General features: G+C 43.2%; 1 protein-coding gene and 1 long non-coding RNA gene across 2 annotated transcripts in view; one reads left to right on the top strand and one right to left on the bottom strand.

The window, feature by feature from the left end:
• Positions 1 to 7172: 7172 nt before the first annotated feature.
• Positions 7173 to 21529, bottom strand: LOC137322964 (uncharacterized). The gene is made up of 3 exons (XR_010963262.1): positions 21312 to 21529; positions 21036 to 21191; positions 7173 to 8955 (listed from the first exon to the last, which is right to left on the bottom strand). It is a non-coding gene; the product is annotated as an uncharacterized lncRNA (long non-coding RNA).
• The window catches only part of pdcl3 (phosducin-like 3), a 28722-nt gene continuing 27887 nt past the window's right edge, over positions 21475 to 22309 (top strand). The window contains exon 1 of the mRNA XM_067986229.1: positions 21475 to 21785. Within this exon, the coding sequence (XP_067842330.1) occupies positions 21780 to 21785 (6 nt within the window). The 5' untranslated portion in view covers positions 21475 to 21779. The remainder of the gene's footprint in view (positions 21786 to 22309) is intronic.

Below are 22309 nucleotides of genomic sequence, written 5' to 3'. Positions count from 1 at the left end.
CGAGTGACCCCCGCTCCCAGTTTCAGGGGTTATCCAATCTAACATTTAATATTTATGGCTTGGATTAAGGCACATTGGGACTCTCTTCAAGGAAGCTTTACCCAGAACCTGGCCCATCATGCTGTACAAACCTGGGAATGCCCGATGCCAAACTAAGGCTGAGATTCTCCTTTGCAATTCCACCTGAAATTGGATGGGATAGTGGTGGAGAATGAAGGAAAATGTGGGCAGTCAGGCCCACTGCTTTCTGAAAAGTTGACAGAGAGGTTGGGAAGCGGCACTAAAGGCCATAAGGCTTCCCCATGGATGGAGAGGGCCTTGTAGCAGCTTCAGTCCCTCCATTCGCCCCCAACACTTACCTGCTGACGGGTCTGGTCTCAGCTGGGGCCTTCAGTGGGACATCGAATCTGATCTTCAGGGCGCTTCTGCCCCTTTAAGAACCCTTGCTGGTTACATAGAGTCGACAGCACAGAAACAGGCCATTCAACCCAACTGATCTGTGCTTATCTAGCTTCCACTTAAATGCATCTATGCTATTTGCCTCAACTATTCCCTTTGGTAGCGCGTTCCACATTCTTACCACTCTTTTGGTAAAGAAGTTTCTCCTGAATTCCCTATTGGGTTTATTAGTGACTATCTTATATTTATGACCTCCAGTTTTGGACTCCCCCACAAGTGGAAACATTTTCTTTACGTCAACCCAATCAAATCCTTTCATAATCTTAATGACCTCTTTCAGGTCACCCCTCAGTTTTCTCTTTTCTAGAGAAAAGAGCCCCAGCTTGTTCAACCTTTCCTGATAAGTATATCCTCTCAGTTCTGAAACCATCCTTGTGAATCTTTTTTACTCCTTCTCCAGTGCCTCTATATCCTCTTCATAATATGGAGACCAGAACTGTGCACAGTACTCCAAATGTGGTCTAACCAAAGTTCTATACAAGTTTTATATAACTACTCTGCTTTTCAATTCTATCCCTCTAGAAATGAACCCCAGTGCTTGGGTTGCTTTTTTTATGGGCTTATTAACCTGTGTCGCTACTTTTAGTGATTTGTGCCTCTGTACCCCTAGATTACTTTGCTCCTTTACCCCATTTAGACTCTTATTATCCAAGCAATATGTGGCCCCCTTATTCTTCCTACCAAAATGTACGACCTCAAACTTATCTATATTGAAATTAATTTGCCAAATACATGCCCAATGCGCAAGTTTATTAATGTCCTTTTGTATTTTGTCGCATTCTTTCGCGGTATTAACTACACCCCCCAATTTGGTGTCGTCCTCAAATTTTGAAATTGTACTTCCAATTCCTGAGTCCAAATGTTAATGTAAATTGTGAACAACAGTGATCCCAGCACCGACCCCTGTGGAACACCACTTCTCACCTTTTTCCAGTCTGAGTAGCTACCCTTAACGCCTATTCTGTTTTCTGTTTTGTAGTCAGCTTGCAACCCATTCTGTTACTTGTCCTCTGACTCACATGCTCTGACCTTAGTCATGAGTCTACTATGCGATACCTTAGCAAAGGCCTTTCGAAAATCCAAATATACTACATCTACTGCATTACCCTTGTCTCCGCCTTTCTGTTACTTTTTCAAAGAATTCAATAAGGTTGGTCGAGCATGACCTTCCCTTTTGAAATCTGTGCTGACTGCTCTTTGTTTTTTCGGTTTCTAGATATTTTTCTATTACATTTTTGAGTAAAGATTCCATTGTCTTTTCGCACCACCGACGTTAAGCTAATTGGTCTATAGTTCCCTGGATTTATTCTATCTCCCTTTTTAAATATAGAAATAACATTAATTGTCCGTCAGTCCTCTAGCACTATTCCCCTTTCTAGTGAATTTTTATATATATGTAATAGTGTCTCTGCTATCTCTTCCCTAACTTCTCTTAATATGCATGGATACAATCCATCCGGACCAGGGATTTTATCCTATCTAAGTTTGATTAGTTTATCCATTATCTTCCCCCTTTCTATCTTAAATGTCATTATATCTTTTCTTGATCTCTTCTTCTAATGTTATGCCCACCATGTTAGTCTCCCTGGTAAATACTGAGGCAAAGTAACCATTCAATATTTCTGCCATTTTGCTGTCATTACCTGTGAGTTTATCTTCTGCATCCTTTGGTGGCCCTATCCCTATCCTACTTTTCTTTTGTTGTTCATATGTCTGTAGAATACTTTATTTCTTTTTATATTCCTTGATAATTTAATTTCATCGTTCCTCTTTGTTTTCCTAATTGTTTTTTTGACTTCATCCCTAACCTCTTCGTATTCCCTTTTATCATCCTCTCCATTATTGGCTATGTAATTACAGTATGCCTTTTACTTTAGTTTCAATTTTGACCATATCTCTTTATTCATCCATGGTGTTTCATTATTGGCTAACTTGTTCTTGTTTTTATGGCAGAATATATTTCTCCTGAACTCTATTGACCATGTTTTAAAATATTTCCCATTGCTGTTTTATCTCTTTGTCTGTCTGTCAATGTTTTTTCCAGTTTACCTCCCCTAGTTCCATTCTCATCTTCTCAAGTTAGCTTTTTTCCAATCTATTACTTTGTTCTTTGTCTTACTTATGTCTTTCTCAATCATTATTTTACACCTTTTATTGTGATCACTATTGCCTAGATGTTCCCCTGCGCATACTTCTCTTATCTGCTCTGGTTCATTTCCCATTACTAGATCCACCAGTGATTGCTCTCTCAGAATCATAGAAAGGTTACAGCACAGGAGGACACTATTTGGCCCATCAAGTCCGGGCCGGTTCTACACAAGAGCAATACAACTAGTCCCACTCCCCTGCCCTATCCCCGTAGCCCTGCAAATTTTTTACTTTCAAGTACTATCCAGTTCCCTTTTGAAGACCATGGTTGAATCTGCCTTCATCACCCCCTCAAGCAGTGCAATCCAGATCCTAACCACTCGCTGTGTAAAATAGTTTCTCCTCATGTCACCTTTGGTCATTTTGCCAATCACCTTAAATCTATTCCCCCTGGTTCTTGACCCTTCTGCCAATGGGGACAGTTTTTCTCTATCTACTCTGTCTTCATGATTTTGAATACCTCTATCATATCTCCTCGCAACCTTCTCTGTTCCAAGGAGAACAACCCCAGCTTCTCCAGTCTTTCCACATAACGATAGTCCCTCATCCCTGGAATCATTCTAGTAAATCTCTTCTGCACCCTCTCTAAGGCCATCACATCTTTCCTAAAGTGCAATGCCCTGAACTGGACACAATACTCCAGTTGTGGCCAAACCAATGTTTTGTAAAGGTTCATCATGACTTCCTTACTTTTGTACTCTATGCCTCTATTTATAAAGCCCAGGATCCCGTATGCTTTTTTAACTGCTTTCTCAACCTGCCCTGCCACCTTCAATGATTTGTGCACATATACCCACAGATCTCTTTGTTCCTGCAACCCTTTTAAAATTGTGCCCTCTAGTTTATTTTGCCTCTCTTCATTCTTTCTACCAAAATGTATCACTTCACATTTATCCATGTTAAATTTCATCTGCCATGTGTCCGTCCATGCCACCAGCCTGCCTATATCCTCTTGAAGTCTATCACTATCCTCCTCACTGTTCACTACCCTTCCAAGTTTTGTGTCATCTGCAAATTTTGAAATTGTGCCCTGTATACACCCAAGTCCAAGTCATTAAAATGTATCAAGAAAAGCAGTGGTCCCGGCACCGACCCTTGGGGAACACCACTGTACACCCCCCTCCAGTCTGAAAAACAACTGTTCACCACTACTCTCTGTTTCCTGTCACTTAGCCAATTCTGTCTCTGTGTTGCTATTGCCCTCTTTATTCCATGGGCCGCAATCTTGATGACAAGCCTACCATGCAGCACTTTATCAAATGCCTTTTGAAAGTCCATACACACCACATCAACTGCATTGCCCTCATCTACTCTCTCTGTTACCTCATCAAAAAACTCTATCAGGTTAGTTAAACACGATTTGCCTTTAACAAATCCGTGCTAGCTTTCCCTAATCAATCCACACTCGTCCAAGTGACTGTTAATTCAGTCTCGGATTATCATTTCTAAACCATCACCGATGTTAAACTGACTGGCCTATAGTTGCTGGGTTTATCCTTACACCCTTTTTTGAACAAGTGGTAACATTTGAAACTCTCCGGTCCTCTGGCACCATTCCCGTATCTAAGGATGTTTGGAAGATTATGGCCAGTACCTCTGCAATTTCCATCTTTACTTCCCTCAGCAACCTAGGATGCATCCCATCGGGACCGGGTGACTTATCGACGTTAAGTACAGTTAGCCTTTCTAATACCTCTTCTTTATCAATTTTTAGCCTATCCAGTATATCAACTATATCTTCCTCTACTGAAACTCTGGCAGCACCTTCTTCCTTGGTAAAGACAGATGCAAAGTATTCATTTAGTACTTCAGCCAGACCCTCTGCCTCCATGAGTAGATTTCCTTTATGGTTCCTAATCGGCCCCACCCTCCTCTTACTACCCATTTACTATTCATATGCCTGAGGAAGACTTTTGGATTCCCTTTTATGTTGGCTGCCAGTCTATTCTCGTATTCTCTCTTTGCCCCTCTTATTTCTTTTTCACTTCCCCTCTGAACTTTCTATATTCTGCTGGTTCTCACTTGTGTTATCAACCTGACATCTGCCATACGCCCCTTTTTTCTGCTTCATCTTACTCTCTATTTCTTTTGTCATCCAGGGAGCTCTGGCTTTAGTTGCCCTACCTGTCTCCCTCGTGGGAATGTACTTAGACTGTACCCGAAACATCTCCTCTTTAAAGGCCGTCCACTGTTCAATTACAGTTTTGCCTGCCAATCTTTGATTCCAATTTACCCGGGCCAGATCTGTTCTCATCCCACTGAAATTGTTGGGCTTCTTACATATTGTGTAAGAAAGAAGTCCTAAATACACTGTGAAAACTCTATTCTCTTTTCCCCTTTATCAATCTCTTCTTGCCAGTTTATTTGGAGGTAGTTGAAATCTTCCGTTACTATTATTTCTTGTCTGTTCTGTACGGTTGCTCTGCCCCCCCACCCAGTGCAGCACTGTTAGGATTGTCTTCTTTGAAATGGCGGGCCCCTCTTGGTGACAGAAATCCACCCCAAGGAGAATCCTACCTAAGTGCCAAAAGTGGAGATGCATTCCATTACCTTGGCGAGCTTAAAAACTCACCATAACATATAAGTCCTGAAAATACATGGGGCTCTAGGTGGGGGGCGGGGGGGGCAACGCATCGTGGAAAAGGTGCCGAGATACACCTGCCCAGGACCTCTACAACCAAAATTTGTGGGGTTGGGGAATCCCCTGTTTTACTTGCCAATGGTGGGCATTCACACCACTAGGTGCACATGCAAGGTACCCACTATTAGAAACAGGATAGAATGTCCAGTGGAGATCATTGGGTCTCGGGAATGTCAGGGCCCCTTGGAAAAGAAGTTGTATGATCTCACCACAGACCTTTTTGTAAGGGAACCGCTTTAAAATGATTTTTTTTAAAAATAGGGATCATTCTTCGGAGATCCAGGCCACAATCCTGACATGGACCCTCAGATGGGCTCCACTTCCATATTTATCGGGCAAATCTCTGATGACCCTATGCTGGGTTCCTCTAAGGGCTGGGAAAGTGAGAAATCCCGATGTAAGGAGTCCCCATCCTATCCCACTCCCTCCTGTGTCAATGGCCTTGTTTGGGGCAGGCAGAGAGCCATAGAAACGTAGAAACATAGAGAATAGGAGCAGGAGTAGGCCATTCAGTCCTTCGAGCCTGCTCCGCCATTCAATATGATCATGGCTGATCCTCTATCTCAATACCATATTCCCGTTCTCTCCCCATACCCCTTGATGCCTTTTGTGTCTAGAAATCTATCTAGCTCCTTCTTAAATATATTCAGTGACTTGGCCTCCACAGCCTTCTGTGGTAGAGAATTCCACAGGTTCACCACCCTCTGAGTGAAGAAATTTCTTCTCATCTCAGTCCTAAATGTCCTACCCTGTATCCTGAGACTGTGACCCCTTGTTCTGGATCCCCAGCCAGGGGAAACATTCTCCCTGCATCCAGTCTGTCTAGCCCTGACAGAATTTTATATGTTTCAATGAGATCCCCTCTCAAGTGTATACAGGCTGAGTCGACCCAATCTCTTCTCATACGACAGTCCTGCCATCCCAGGAATCAGTCTGGTGAACCTTCGCTGCACTCCCTCTATGGCAAGTATATCCTTTCTTAGGTAAGGAGACCAAAACTGCGCACAATACTCCAGGTGTGGTCTCACCAAGGCCCTGTATAACTGCAGTAAGACATCCTTGCTCCTATACTCAAATCCTTTTGCAATGAAGGCCAACATACCATTTGCCTTCCTAACTGCTTGCTGCACTTGTATATTTGCTTTCAGTGACTGGTGTACAAGAACACCCAGGTCCCTTTGTACATCAACATTCCCCAATCTATCACCATTTAAATAATACTCTGCCTTTCTGTTTTTCCTTCCGACGTGGATAACTTCACATTTATCCACATTATACTGCATCTGTCATGCATTTGCCCACTCACTCAACTTGTCTAAATCGCCTTAAAGCCTCGTTGCATCCTCCTTACAACTCACAATCTCACCTATTTTTGTGTCGTCAGCAAACTTGGAAATATTACATTTGGTTCCCTCATCCAAATCATTGATATATATTGTGAATAGCTGGGGCCCAAGCACGGATCCCTGCAGCACCCCACTAGTCACTGCCTGCCACCCCGAAAAAGACCCATTTATTCCTACTCTCTGTTTCCTGTCTGTTAACCAATTTTCAATCCATGCCAGTATATTACCACCAATCCCATGTGCTTTAATTTTGCACACTAACTTCTTATGTGGGACTTTATCAAAGGCCTTCTGAAAATCCAAATAAACCACATCCACTGGTTCTCCCTTATCTATTCTACCAGTTACAGCCTCAAAAAACTCTGGTAGATTTGTCCATCCCAAACTGATCATACAGGAACTAAATTGTGGTTGTTCCAGTTACAGTGGGAGTGCACTGGCAGGGCCAGATTTTCAGCCCCATATTCTTTTAAAATAAAATCTAAGTTGGATCAATGGAATTTTTTCAGCACAATTGTATAATTATAAAATTAATGTTTTATTGATAATGAAAAACTGAAGCAAATATTTGATGTTTTCAATAATAAATAATGTTGGTTATATCATATATAATGATATCCATTCATTATATTATCTGAAGTTTTAAGGCCATACTCTCAGCTGCACTGAATATAGCTGCTAAAATGCAGTGAAATCTGGTCAAAATAGTTTGATGTTTCGACTGCATCAACTAACTAAACAGATCTGAGGACCTACAGATAATATAAAACTGGCCTGCACTTTTGAAATATTTTACAAAAGAATAACAATTCAAATTTATTTTTATTTACAGATTTTTTTGAATATCCAGTTAACTGAAACATCCCTCAGAATAATTACAAGCTGCAATCGACCTCCATCCCTTGAAAATGTCTAATAATCATCCACTACAGGCAAACTGTAACTTTGGACAACTTGTGGTATATCACAAATTGTTGTAATATGTGGCAGAAAATTAGAGATGTGCTTTCTACTGTGAATAATAAATATTTCACACAGCATTTGTTATTGTTTATTTACGTACTGATCTCATTTTGGACCTTCAGATTTTCATACGATAGGTTACGAGATCAGCAGCACTCCCTGTTAGTGAAGTATCAGGTGAGGAATGCCTCAGTCACTTGGCAGAGCTCCCTATCTCCTAGTGAAGCACCAGTAAAAATGTAGCCAGGGCTGTTTGATATCAGGACAGAGATAGGTTCCAACATCCTGCCTCTCCACTGCCTAACGTAAGCTGCTGGTGGTAGGCATCCGCTTGTGGCTGATCTGATCATATGAGGACAGAACAATGTGTATCTATAAGGTGAGGAAATTTTGCCTTAGGGTTAACTATATTCTTTCTTCAATGCTATTTGGTGCTAACAATTCTTTGTTATCGGCCTTCATGTAAGGCATAGCAATAGTAGGAGTATTGTGGAGCTGTGCTCCAATGTTGCTCACACCATGAATAAACATAGGCGGCGATTTTCGTGTTGGGCACACATCGGGCGGGCAGTGGGCAGAGCGATCCCACTGTCTGTCTGATGGTACCAGTGAGAAGCCCAAATTATTTTCATGATCGGGCCTCATTGTGCATTCACAGACAGCTTACCAATATGGGGGGGATGGGGGTGGGAAATACGACAATTCCTCCGCAAAGCACGTGAAGGGAGATGGAGGCAATCCTGGGTGGGTGGGGGGAGAGTGGGTGCATGGAGAGGCCGGCATCAGGTGGGAAGGCTTTAGTCAAGCCAGGAGGTGCATTCATAGAATCAGTGCTGCAGGTTTCTTTCCCACGGTTTCTGAGTGGCCTGTAGCAGACGCTTTAACGATTGCTCGGTCGGCTGCTCAATGCACAGTTCCCACTACAGAGGGTGTAGGATCCTGACTTATAAAATCAAGTAGACTGCCGACTTGCTTGTCTGTTTCTCGGCCCGCTCCAAAGTCGCGGCGGCAAGTAGTGCATCGTGATTTTCGTCCCGCTACCGCCCTATTCTCACTTGAAAACTATGACTAAAATTGCCTTCAAAGTTTCCACTTCGGCCAAACGTTGGTCTAGCACATTATACTCGACTCTAATATTGTGCACATGGTGCAAGTATTCAACTACCCTCAGCTCACAGACAGGCCTGTAAATCTCTGCAGCTAACATTCTCTGTTTCAGTCTCAGACCTAGGCTGTCAGCAACTCCCGAATCACCTGCAGCTTGTTCTATCTCCTTCATGCTACGTGAGTACTCCTGTGCTGGTGACTCACTGGTGGTACTTATGTGAATGTCTTCCAGTACAGTATGTGATGCAGTTTCACTCTGGAATCTTCTTTGCTGTTGTGGAATAGGTTGTTCTGTGGAAAGATAATATTTGGTTACTATATAGGTAAAGAGTAAGGAGCTCACCAATTGGGGGCAGGAAATTGAATGTTTCCTGGGTCGAGTCTGGTATCCAATTCTAAAATAACCAATAAGGAAGCACTGGGTTGTCCCAATATCACCAACCAAAAACCAACCAAAAGTGCCCTCCTTTTAAACGGGCACAACTAATAAAGAACTTAACTACAAAACAAAAGGAAACTTATAAACTTGAATAATAATGGTTTTACTATTATCCATTATGCACTCCAGTCCCAGCAGTGCCCACTGGTCGCGGAAGGCCTCAAGTGTACCGGTGGACACCGCATGCTTCTTCTCCAGGGCCATCTGGGTGCGGAAAAGAAGGGAGGCAGGCAGCCAGAGTGGACACGCCCACAGGCCGCGTCCAACCTGGACCTGTAGATGGCCACCTTGGCCTGGCCCAGGAGCAGACCCATGAGGAGGTCCTCCGACTTGCCTGCTCCCCTCCGCATTGGATGGCCAAAGATCAGGAGCGTGGGACTGAAGTGGAGCCAGAGGTAGAGGAGCAGTCCCTTCAAATAGTAGAAGAGGGGCTGCAACCTCTTGTACTGAATGAAAATGTGGAACACGGACACATTCAGGCCCAAAAGTTGCAGATCGAGTCTGGTATCGCACCTTGCGACCGGCTCAAATTTCATATCCTTTAAAAAGCAACAAATCAGAATGCTATAACCATAAGTTGTTATTAAAATCTGCCAATAAAAAGCAGAAACTGTACTAGTCAGTCATAATATGTTTTCAGTCATTACAGCCACCATTTTTTTCAGGCTATCAATTACACACAGGTTAAAAACATAATAATGAGACAAAAATACGTACTTCACAATAATATGATTAAACATACTATACATATAAAACTGTCTTTTGTACCTTTGTGCCTTCGGTAATGTTTTTACTCAGAGACCTGACTCTTTATAAAAAGCCTAGAGTCTGAGTTGATACTCCTAAAATTATTACTCTATTAGCTGAAGAGACATAACTATAATTCTCAGCATGCTGCAGTCTGAGTGTGTACATTGTGGAGCAATCTGCAAGCATGTATGAGTGTGATCCCTCAGGTAATTGCGCATAACAGCTGGAAATGTGACTTTCCTCAGGCTATAACAGTAATCAAGAATTTGTCTTTGGAAGTTACTTTGAATCAAGATAAAATATCATCTTTATAACCTTTTTTGCAGTATGTTTTGACAGAAAACTATTTTCACATACTTAGTTTTGCTTCAGAAAAAGACAGGCTGGCACAAAGTGGGAAAGAGGCTGAGAGAAAGGGAGGAACAGGCAGGTAGGGAGAAGGGAGACAGGGAGAGAGAAACGTAAGAACATAAGGAATAGGAGCAGGAGTAGGCCATAGGGCCCCTCGAGCCTGCTCTGCCATTTAATAAGATCATGGCTGATCTTCAACCTCAACTCCACTTTCCCGCCCAATCCCCATATCCCTTGATTTTCTTACAGTCCAAAAATCTATCGATCTCAGTCTTGAATATTCTCAAAGACTGAGCATCCACAGCCCTCTGGGTAAGAGAATTCCAAATATTCACAACCCTCTGAGTGAAGAAATTCCTCCTCATCTCAGTCCTAAATGGCCGACCTCTTATCCTGAGACTATGTCCACTATTTCTAGACTCTCCAGCCAGGGGAAACAACTTCTCAGCATCTACCCTGTCAGGCCCTCTTAGAATCTTATAAGTTTCAATGAGATCACCTCTCATTCTTCTAAACTCCAGAGAGTATAGGTCCATTCTATTCAATCTCTCCTCATAGGACAACTCTCTCATCCCAGGAATCAATCTAGTGAACCTTCGTTGCACCGCCTCTAAGGCAAGTATATCCTTCCTTAGGTAAGGAGACCAAAACTGTACACAGTACTCCAGATCTGGTCTCACCAAAGCCCTGCACAATTGCAGCAAGACTTCCTCACTCTTGTACTCCAACCTCGCAATAAAAACTAACATACCATTTGCCTTCCTCAAGGGTAGTAATCTCCGGATTACTCCCAGTGCCACGCGCTAGTGATAGAAATAGGAGGATAGCGCAGATGAATGCGTGGCTTGAGATGGTGCAGGACGGAGGGCTTTAGATTCCTGGGGCATTGGGACCGGTTCTGGGGGAGGTGGGACCTGTCAAGCCGGATGGGTTGCACGTCAACAGGGCCGGGACCAATATCCTTGTGGAAGGTTTGCTAGTGCTGTTGCGGAGGGTTTAAACTAACTTGGCAAAGGGATGGGAACCTGAGAGGAGATTCAGAAGGGAAAGTAACAAAGCAGAAAAGTAATAAGTGAAATTGGAAGGCAGTGGAATCAAAGGAAGGTCAAAATAGGAAAAAATGTTAAAAAGGCAAAATTAAAGGCACTTTATCTGAATGCACACAACATTCGCAACGAGGTAGATGAATTGATGACACAAGTAGAAGTAAATGGGTATGATCTATTTGCTATTACGGAGACGTGGCTGCACGGTGACCAAGGCTGGGAACTGAATATTCAAGGATATTCGACATTTAGGAAGGACAGGCAAAAAGGAAAAGGAGGTGGGGTGGTGCTGTTAATAAAGGATGAGATCAGTACAATAGTGAGAAAGGATCTTGGCTCAGAAGATCAAGATATAGAATCAGTTTGGGTGGAGCTAAGAAACAGCAAGGGGCAGAAAACATTGGTGGGAATTGTTTATAGGCCACCAGTCAGTAATGGTAACGTAAGGCACGGTATAAAGCAGGAAGTTAGAAGTGCATGTAACAAGGATAATACAGTAATTATGCAGGACTTTAATCTACATATAGATTGGGCAAACCAAATTAACACTAATACTGTGGAGGACGAATTCCTGGAATGTATACGAGATGGTTTTCTAGATCAATATGTTGAGCAACCAACTAGGGAACAGGCTATTTTAGATCTAGTATTGTGCAATGAGAAAGGGTTAATTAATAACCTTGTTGTAAAGCAGCCCTTACGGAAGAGTGACCATAATATGATAGAATTCTTCATTAAGTTTGAAAGTGATGTAGTTCAATCTGAAACTGGGGTCTTAAATCTAAACAAAAGAAACTATGAAGGTATGAGGTGCAAGTAGGCAGTGGTTGATTGGGGAACTACATTAAAAGATATGACGGTATACAGGCATTGGCTAGCATTTAAAGAATTAATACATAATTTGCAACAGATATATATTCCTTTAAGGCACAAAAACCCAACTGGAAAAGTGGTCCAACTGTAGCTAACAACAGAAATTAAAGATAGTATTCAGTCATAGGAAGAGGCATATAAAGTTGCCAGAAAAAGCAGTAAGCCTGAGGATTGGAAGCATTTTAGAATTCAACGAAGGAGGACCAAGAAATTGATAAAGAAAGGGAAAATAGAATATGAGAGTAAACTAGCGAGAAATATAAAACGGACTGTAAAAGCTTCTATAGGTATGTAAAAAGGAAAAGACTGGTGAAGGCAAATATGGGTCCCTTACAGAGATAAGGGGGCTTATCTTAGATAAGATTTTATAATGGGGAATAAGGAAATGGCAGAGAAATTAAACAAATACTTTAGGCCCGATATTACCATGGCGGCGGCGGGTAGATTGGGCGCGTGAGTAACGCGCCCGGTGAAATCAGTCTGCTCCGCACCGAATCGCAGGCTGATTGGATCCACTTACCTGGTCTTCCGGGTTCCCCACTGCTAAGCTGCGTGTCGGGCGGACTGCGCATGCGCAGTAAGGTCTGTCAGCTGGAGGAGCTCTATTTAAAGGGGCAGTCCTCCACTGACTGATGCTGCAAGAAATAGGAAAAATTACAGCATGGAGCAGCCCAGGGGGAAGGCTGCTCCCAGGTTAATGATGCCTCACTCCAGCTCTTATTGGATGGGGTGAGGAGGAGGGGGAGGACAGAGGTCTTCCCCCCGGCGGGTGGGAGGAAGTGGCCTGCCTCTGCCACCAAGAAGGCCTGGCACGAGGTGGCAGAGGAGGTCACCTGCACCACCAACATATCGCCCACCTGCATACAGTGCAGGAGGCGCTGCAATGACCTAAGTAGGTCAGCCAAAGTGAGTACACTTACTCATTCCCCTACACTCCGTCTGCCACATCACCGCCCCCACCCCACATCTCCTTCTGCACAGCCAACACTACTCTATCACATCACCCCTCACACCCACTCAAACCTCATCCTCATCTTACCTGCACTTACTCACCTCGCCAGTACTCATCCTGCCACTACCACTCAACCCAATCCTCATACAATCTCATGACTCTATCTCAAACTCACCCTCACTCAATCTGCCACCACCTATGCTGCAGCCACAGGGCATGCATCACATATGTGCAGTAGGAAGCGTAAGGCAAAAGTGTCGTGAGCATGAAGGGGATGCACAAAGGTGTTTGAGGGTTTGTCATGGTTTTTACTTATATTTAATTTCTGATCAACTCACATTACATTTTATATTGGCACCACTACTGCCACGTCTTTGCGAATCTTGTCTGGTTTGTGCAATAATGCCCTTTCCTGAGGATCGCTATGAAGACCCACAACTGATGCCACCCATTGTGTCACTGCAGAGTGGGTGTCGGTGTATTTGCAGGGCTCTTTTGTGCAGACGACTGAAAGACGTCGGCGGTGTCCCCGATGACACCCTGAAAGGATGCGGAGGAGAAGTTGTTGAGGGCACTGGTGACTTTGACAGCGACAGGTAAGAAGATGGTGCTCGGGCCAGCCGGGAGCAGCTCGGCATGAAGGAGGCTGCAGATGTCCACGACTACATGTCGAGTGACTCTGAGCCTCCGTGTACACTGCTGCTCAGAGAGGTCCAGGAAGCTGAGCCTCGGTCTGTGGACCCTGTGGCGAGGGTAGTGCCCTCTGCGACGTATCTCTCTCTGCGGTTGCCCTCCCTCCTGCTGTGCAGGTGGATGTGTCACAGCACTGTGTTGTGAAGCTCCACGTGTCAGAGGTGGACAGCGTGGCTGGCGAGGCTGGTGATGCTGTTCGTCCTCCGAGGAGGTCATGACTGCAGCTACGGCGGCCCCCATCCGGAAGATGTACATCTGAGGGGGTCCGCAAGGTAGGTAAATGTGTCTGGACACCGGGGTAAGTGTGCAAGTTGGTGAATTTTGTTGTTAGGAGGAGGGTGGTGAAGGCCAAACTTTGTCCAAAGTGACAGAGTGGCCTCCTGCAATGAGTGAGGGTCTCCCCCCACCTGTCAAATGGACCTTTGCAGCTGCCACAGGCTGATGGCTGCAACACGTCCATTTGAACTGGGAGTGTTTCCCCCAGTATGGGAAACAGTCTCAGTCAGTTGCAAAATCCCATCCCTGCTAAAATAACAGGTCAATCAGGTCTGTAAACAACCTGAAGTACCTGGTTAATTACTTTAAGTGGCACCCCGCTGGCTTTAATTGCCGGCGGAAGTCCCACATGCGGGGGCTGCGTGCGCATGTGAGCGCGTCAGTGGGGAACCCGGAAATGGGGCGGGTTGGAGCCGGGCTCCGGACCCGCCCCGGGAATCCCTGATTTTCGCAGCCCCCCCCTGCCACGAACGCACCCGATCGCGGGTGCGAAAATCGAGCCCTTTGTGTCTGTCTTCACAGAAGAAGACACAAAAAACCTCTCAGAAATACTAGAGAACCAAGGGTCTGGGAAGAATGAAGGACTGAAAGAAATTAGTATTAGTAAAAAAATAGTACTAGAGAAATTAATGGGAATGAAAGTCAATAAATCCCAATGACCTGATGATCTACATCCCAGGGTTTTGAAAGAGGTGGCTATAGAGATAGCGGATGCACTGTTTGTCATTTCCAAAATTCTATAGATTCTGGAATGGTTCCTGCAGATTGGAGGGTGGCAAATGTAACCCCACTATTTAAGAAAGGAGGGAGAGAGAAAACAGGGAACGACAGACCTGTTAGCCTGACATCAGTAGTAGGGAAAATGCTAGAATCTATTATAAAGGATGTGATGACAGGACAATGAGGAAATAATATTAGGATTTGGCAGAGTCAACATGGATTTATGAAAGGGAAATCATGTTTGACAAATCTATTGGAGTTCTTTGAGGATGTAACTAGTAGAATAGATAAGGGAGAACCAGTGGATGTGGTGTATTTGGATTTTAAGAAGGCTTTTGATAAGGTCCCACACAGGAGGTTGGTGAACAAAGTTAGAGCACGTGGAATTGGGGGTAATATACTGGCATGGATTGAGAATTGGTTAACAGACGGAAAACAGAGAGTAGGAATAAATAGGTCGTTTTCAGGTTGGCAGACTGTGACTAGTGGGGTACCGCAGGGATCAGTGCTTGGGCCCCAGCTATTCACAATCTATATCAATGATTTGGATGAGGGGACCAAATGTAATATATCCAAGTTTGCTGATGACTCAAAACTAGGTGGGAATGTGAGCTGTGAGGAGGATGCAGAGGCTTCAAGGGGATATAGACAGGGTAAGTGAGTGGGCACAAACATGGCAGATGGAATATAATGTTGAAAAATGTGAAGTTATCCATTTTGGTAGGAAAAACAGAAATGCAGGGTATTTTTTAAATGGTGAGAGATTGGGAAATGTTGATGTTAAAAGGGACCTGGGTGTCTTTGTACATGAGTCTCCGAAAGCTAACATGCAGGAGCAGGAAGCAATTAGGAAGGCAAATTTTATGTTGGCCTTTATTACAAGAGGATTTGAGTACAGGAGTAAGGATGTCTTACTGCAATTATATAGGGCCTTGGTGAGACCGCACCTGGAATATTGTGTACAATTTTGGTCTCCTTACCTAAGAAAGGATATACTTGCCATAGAGGGAGTGCAACAAAGGTTCATCAGACTGATTCCCGGAATGGCAGGATTGTCGTATGAGGAGAGATTGAGTAGACTAGGCCTGTATTCTCTAGAGTTTAGAAGAATGAGAGGTGATCTCATTGAAACATACAAAATTCTTAAAGGGCTCGACAGGGTAGATGCAAGGAGGATGTTTCCCCTGGCTGGGGAGTCTAGAACCAAGGCTCACAGTCTCAGAATAAGCGGTAGGCCATTTAGGACTGAGATGAGGAGAAATGTCTTCACTCAGAGGGTGGTGAATCTTTGGAATTCTCTACCCCAGAGGGCTGTGGAGGCTCAGTCATTGAGTACATTCAAAACAGAGAGCGATAGATTTCTAGATATTAAAGACATCAAGGGATATGGGGATAGTGCAGGAAAATGGCGTGGAGGTAGAAGATCAGCCATGATCTTATTGAATGGCGGAGCAGGCGCGAGGGGCCGGATGGCCTACTCCTGCTCCTATTTCTTATGTTCTTATGTTCTAATTGCTTGCTGTACCTGCATGTTAACTTTCTGTGTTTCGTGTACAACGACATTCAAATCCCCCTGAACATCAACATTTAATAGTTTCTCACTATTTAAAAAATATTCAGTTTTTCTATTTTTCAAACCAAAGTGAATAACCTCACATTTCCCCACATTATACTCCATCTGCCACCTTCTTGTCCATTCACTTAAACTGTCGATATCCCTTTGTATCCGCCTCACAGCTTACTTTCCCACCTAGCTTTATATCATCAGCCAGCTTGGATACGTTACACTTGGTCCCTTCACCTAAGTCATTGATATAGATTGTAAATAACTGAGGCCCAATCTAGTGAGGTGCCGATCCCTGCGGCACCCCACTAGTTACAACCTGCCAACCTGAAAATGACTCATTTATTCCTACTCTGTTTTCTGTCGGTTAACCAATCCTCAATCTATGCTAATATATTATCCCCTATCCCATGAGCCCTAATCTTGTGTAACAATCTCTCGAGTGGCACCTTATTGGATGCCTTTTGAAAATCCAAATAAACTACATCCACTGGTTCCCCCTTATCTACCCTGCTAGTTTTACCCTCAAAACACGGTAATAGATTTGTCAAACACGATTTCCCTTTCATAAAACTGTGTTGACTCTGTCTAATCATATTATGATTTTCTAAGTGCCCTGTTATTACATCCTTAATAATAGATTCTAGCACTTTCCCTATTACTGATGTCAGGCTAACTGGCCTATAGTTCCCTGTTTTCTCTCTCCCTCTTTTCTTGAATAGCGGGGTTACATTTGCTACCTTCCAATCCACGGGGACCGTTCTAGAATCTAGGGAATTCTGGAAGATCAAAACCAATGCATCCACTATCTCTGCAGCTACCTCCTTTAAAACCCTAGGATGTAGGCCTTCAGGTCCAGGAGATTTGTTGGCTTTTAATCCCATTAACTTTTCTAATACTTTTTCTTTACTAATCTTAATTATTTTAAGTTCCTCCCTCTCATTACAGCCTTGGTTCCCCACTATTTCTGGTATGTTTTTTGTGTCTTCTACTGTGAAGATAGATACAAAATACTTGTTTAACTTCTCTGCCATTTCTTTATTCCACATTATAATTTCTCCTGTCTCAGCCTTTAAGGGACCCACATTTACTTTCGCTAATTTCTTCCTTTTTATATACATGCAGAAGCTCTTACAATCTGTTTTTATATTTCTTGCTAGTTTACTCCCATATTCTATATTCTCCCCCTTTATCAATTTCTTGGTTAATCTTTGCTGATTTCTAAAAGCCTCCCAATCCTCAGGCTTACTACTCTTTTTGGCAACATTGTAAGCCTCTTTTAATCTAATACTATCTTTAATTTCTCTGGTTAGCCATGGCTGGATCACCTTTCCCATGGAGTTTTTATTCCTCAAGTGTATGTATATTCATTGGGAATTACAAATGATTTCTTTAAATGTTCCCTATTGCTTATCTACCGTCATATCTTTTAATCTAATTTCCTAATCTACCTTAGCCAACTTGCCTCTTATACCTACATAATTGGCCTTGTTTAAACTTTAAGACCCTAGTTTCGGATTTAACTACGTCACTCTCAAACTCAATATGAAATTCTGTCATATTGTGATCACTCTTCCCCTGAGGATCCTTTACTATAAGATTACTAATTAACCCTGTTCTCATTACACAATACTAGATCTAAAATAGCCTGTTCCCTTGTTGGTTCCTTGACATATTGTTCTAGAAAACTGTCTCAGATGCATTCCATGAACTCGTCCTCCAAACTACTTTTGCCAATTTGGTTTGCCTAGTCTATATGAAGATTGAAGTCCCCCATGATTATTGCATTACTCTTGTTACGTGCTCCTCTAATTTCCTGATTTATACTCTGTCCAACACTATAACTACTCCCACCAGTGTTTTCTGCCCCTTGTTATTTCTTAGCTCCATCCATACTGATTCTACATCCTGATTTTCTGAGCTAAGATCCTTTCTCACTACTGTCTTTATCTCATCCTTTATTATTAGAGCTACCCCCTCCCCTTTTCAATTTTGCCTATCTTTTCTAAAAGTCAAGTACCCTGGAATATTTAGTTCCCAACCTTGGTCACCCTGCATCCACATCTCAGTAATGGCTACTAGATCAAACCCATTTGTCTCTGTTTATGCCATTAATTCATCTATCTTGTTACAAATTCTTTGTGCATTCAGATACAGTGACTTTAATTTTAAGTTTTTACTTTTTTCCCCTGATATGACCTTAGTCACTAATGCCCTATTACTTTTGTTAAACTCTTTGTCCCTTCCTGACGCACTGTACCTGTTTTTACCCAAATCGTTACTCTGCACTACAGCCTTGCCTTTTCTTTTTAGACCGATAAAATTATCCTTACCTGAACCTTCCCCTCCCCCCACCTTATTAGTTTAAAACCCTATCAACCGTCCTAGTCATTTGATTTACCAGGACACTGGTTTAAGTGGAGCCCATCCCAATAGAACAGCTCCCTCTTTCCCCAGTAGTGATGCCAGTGCCCCATGAATTGAAACCCTTGCTTCCCGCACCACTCTTTCAGCCACGCATTTAACCATCTAATCAGTTTATCCCTATGCCAATTTGCACGTGGCTCAGATAGTAATCCAGAGATTATTACCTTTGAGGTTCTGCTTTTAATTTGGACCCGAGCTCCTCAAACTCCCTCAGCAGAAGCTCATTCTTAGTTCTACATTTGTCACTGGTTCTTACGTGTACCACGACAACTGGATCCTCCCCCTCATGCTCCAAGTTCTTTTCCAGCCGTGAGGAGATATCCTTAACCCTGACACCCGCAGGCAACACAGCCTTCGGGCCTCCTGGTCGCGGCTGCAGAGAACAGTATCTATCCTCCTGACGATACTATCCCCTACCACTACCACATTATTTTTTACTCCCCCCACTTGAATGGCCCCCTGTACCATAGAGCCATGTTCAGTTTGCCCAACCTCTCTGCAGTCTTTGTTCTCATCCATACAGGTAGCAAGTACCTCGTACCTGTCGGACAAGGTCAAAGGCTGAGGCTCCTCCATCACTGTATGGTGGGTTCCCATACCTGCCTGACTCACAGTCACATCCTCCTGTCCCTTACCACTGAACAAATGTAAACTACCACCTAACCTCTTTAAGATCTCACCGAGCTGGCCGACTGCATCCTTGCTGAAACAAAGTCTCCTCACACATGTCTCCTCCAATAACATCTCGAAGGACAGTATCTCCCTGTACACTCTCTCTGGTGGATAATAGTTGTTCCTTATGAGCCTACGGCGATGGCAACTGACTGCTCTTTCTTGTTCCCTGCGTCTCAAGCGCCTTCTATGCAGGAATAAAAGGAGCACTGGGATCCAGAGTGGTGGAAACATGATTGATTCATCTAATCTTCTTTCTTCTCACAGGCCTCATCAAACACTCCCAGACTCTTAAATCTTAAAATAAATTGAAATCTCTTACACATGATTCTCTCAGACCTTTTAAATAAGACCTGACTCTTCAAGTGACACAAATCTGAAAAAAGAATGAGAGCTGTGGAAAACAGCTCTCTCAGATTCCACAAAACTCAAGTGCAGCTGAAAAAACCCTTCAGGCTCAAACCTGGGTTCATTTACAATGCAGGAGATTGAAATGGCGTCGGGAGCCTGTCCTGACGCCACTTCAGACCAGCCCCAACTTTTACAGTGTACTTTAGTTCATACTTACCTATTTCCTGCAGCAAGTTGGCACTGATTCAGTGATTTCCCCTTTAACTCGTACCTGTCAAAACGCCGGTGAACCAATCGGAGCAAGTTCGCAATTTCGGGTTTTACTGCGCACGTGTTCATTCGCGAGCTTGCTCCAACGAATTCAACGGCGGTTGGAAAGGACACCATTAAGGAACGATGTCGTGAGCTGAGTAAGTTCGGCCCAATTGGAGAAACATACATCTAAGTTTGCCGATGACGTAAAGATTGGTGGCATAGTAGTGTAGGCGGGAGCATAAAATTACAAAGAGACATTGATAGATTAAGTGAGTGGGCAAAACTGTGGCAGATGGATTTCAATGCAGGTAAGTGTAAGGTCATCCGTTTTGGACCGAAAAAAGATAGATCTGAGTATTTTATAAATGGTGAAAAGCTAGGAACAGTAGAGGTCCAAAGAGATTTAGGGGTCACAAATCACTAAAACGTAGGAGTCAAGTACAAAAAATAATCAAAAAGGCTAATGGAATGTTAGCCTTTATATCTAGAGGGCTAGAATATAAAGGGAAGGAAGTTTTGCTACAGCTATACAAAGCCCTGGTTAGACCACATCTGGAGTACTGTGTACAGTTCTGAGCACCGCACCTTAGAAAGGATATATTGGCATTGGAAGGAGTGCAGCGCAGATTCACCAGAATGGGCTCGAAGGGTTAAATTATGAGGACAGATTACATAAACCAGGCTTGTATTCCCTGGAATATAGAAGGTTAGGAGGTGATTTGATTGAGGTTTTTAGGATTTTGAAAGAAATTGATAGGGTAGATAGAGAGAAACTTTTTCCGCTGGTGGCGGAGTCTAGGACAAGGGGACATAAGCTTAAAATCAGAGCCAGGCATTCAGGAGAGAAGGCAACACTTCTTCACGCAAAGGGTAGCAGAAGTGTGGAACTCTCCCACAAAAAGCAGTAGACGCTGGCTCAATTAATAATTTTAAATCTGAGATTGATAGATTTTTGCTAAGAGATATGGAGCCAAGGCATGTGGATGGAGTTAGGATACAGACCAGCCATGATCTCATTGAATGGCAGAATAGCCTACTCCTGTTCTTATGTTCCTGGATCAATATCCTTGTGAGAGCACCATCACCACAAGGAGTGAATCAGTTCAAGGAGAAGATCCACTCAGGGCAACTAGGGATGGGCAATGAATGCAGCCTTGCCTGCAGGTAGAGAACAAATTAAAAAGAAACATGAATAACATTTTACAAAATAAAATCAACCTTTTTTATTTCAGATGTTCAACATTCACAAATTGTAACGCTGGAACGTTTGTTACTTACACACGATCGTACAGAATTCTGGGATGTACGTATACAAATAACTGAAGTTATGAAGTACTGCAAATACATGAATATAAACTAGTTCTTGTCTGCCATATTACAGCTGTTGAACAGAGAAGAAGCAATGGGAGCGGCAGCAAATAAATGACTCACTCGGTTGCTATTTCCTCATTTGGAAATGTTGTCACTGCCATTCCATGTAAGGAAACCGAAATGGCATCGGCAGAAACCGGAAATTAGTGCAACCTGAAAAGAAATCCCCAGCACCACCAGCAACCTTGAATCTTAAAATAGAAAAATAAAATCTGAGACTGACACCGTTTGCTCCGTGTGTTGAAGGCCGTGCACTGAGGTACGAGCAGCAGCGAGAGCCAGGCTTGGCACTGCACTCACCGCGTGCTCCGGGACTAGCGAGTGTTCCATTCGGAGGAGCCGCTCTGGGCAGTGTGGCGGTAATATCCTAACAACATGCAGGTCAGCAGCTTGTCATATCTTTGCCTTATATTTCTAAATCTTAGCAGAAGAGATGTATTTCTTAGGTGTTGTGTAGCAACTGGATTCGGATGTCTTATTTTCATTGATATCCCACACAGAAAAAGGGTGGGACTGCCAGATCTAGAGCCCCCTGGATGACAAGGAGCACACAGGGTAAGATTAGGCCAAAAAGGAAAGTTTATGTCAATACTACAGAAAGCCTAGAGGAGTATAGAAAGTTCCGGGGGGGAAATTAAAAAGGAAATTAGGAAAGCAAAGAGAGGGCATGAAAAAATACTGGCAAGTAAAATTAAGGAAAACCCAAAAATGTTTTACAAATACATTAAGAGCAAGAGGATAACTAAGGTAAGAGTAGGGCCTATTAGAGACCAAAAAGGTAACCTATGTGTGGAGGCAGAAGATGTGGGTATGGTTCTTAATGAATACTTTGTGTCTGTAGTCACAAAAGGGGGAACGGTGCAGAGATTGCAGTTGAGGAGGAGTGTGAAATATTGGATGGGATA

This window comes from Heptranchias perlo, chromosome 6, assembly GCF_035084215.1.
Source record: "Heptranchias perlo isolate sHepPer1 chromosome 6, sHepPer1.hap1, whole genome shotgun sequence".
NCBI classification, from domain to species: domain Eukaryota; kingdom Metazoa; phylum Chordata; class Chondrichthyes; order Hexanchiformes; family Hexanchidae; genus Heptranchias; species Heptranchias perlo.
This window is presented reverse-complemented; position numbering and strand designations above follow the sequence as displayed.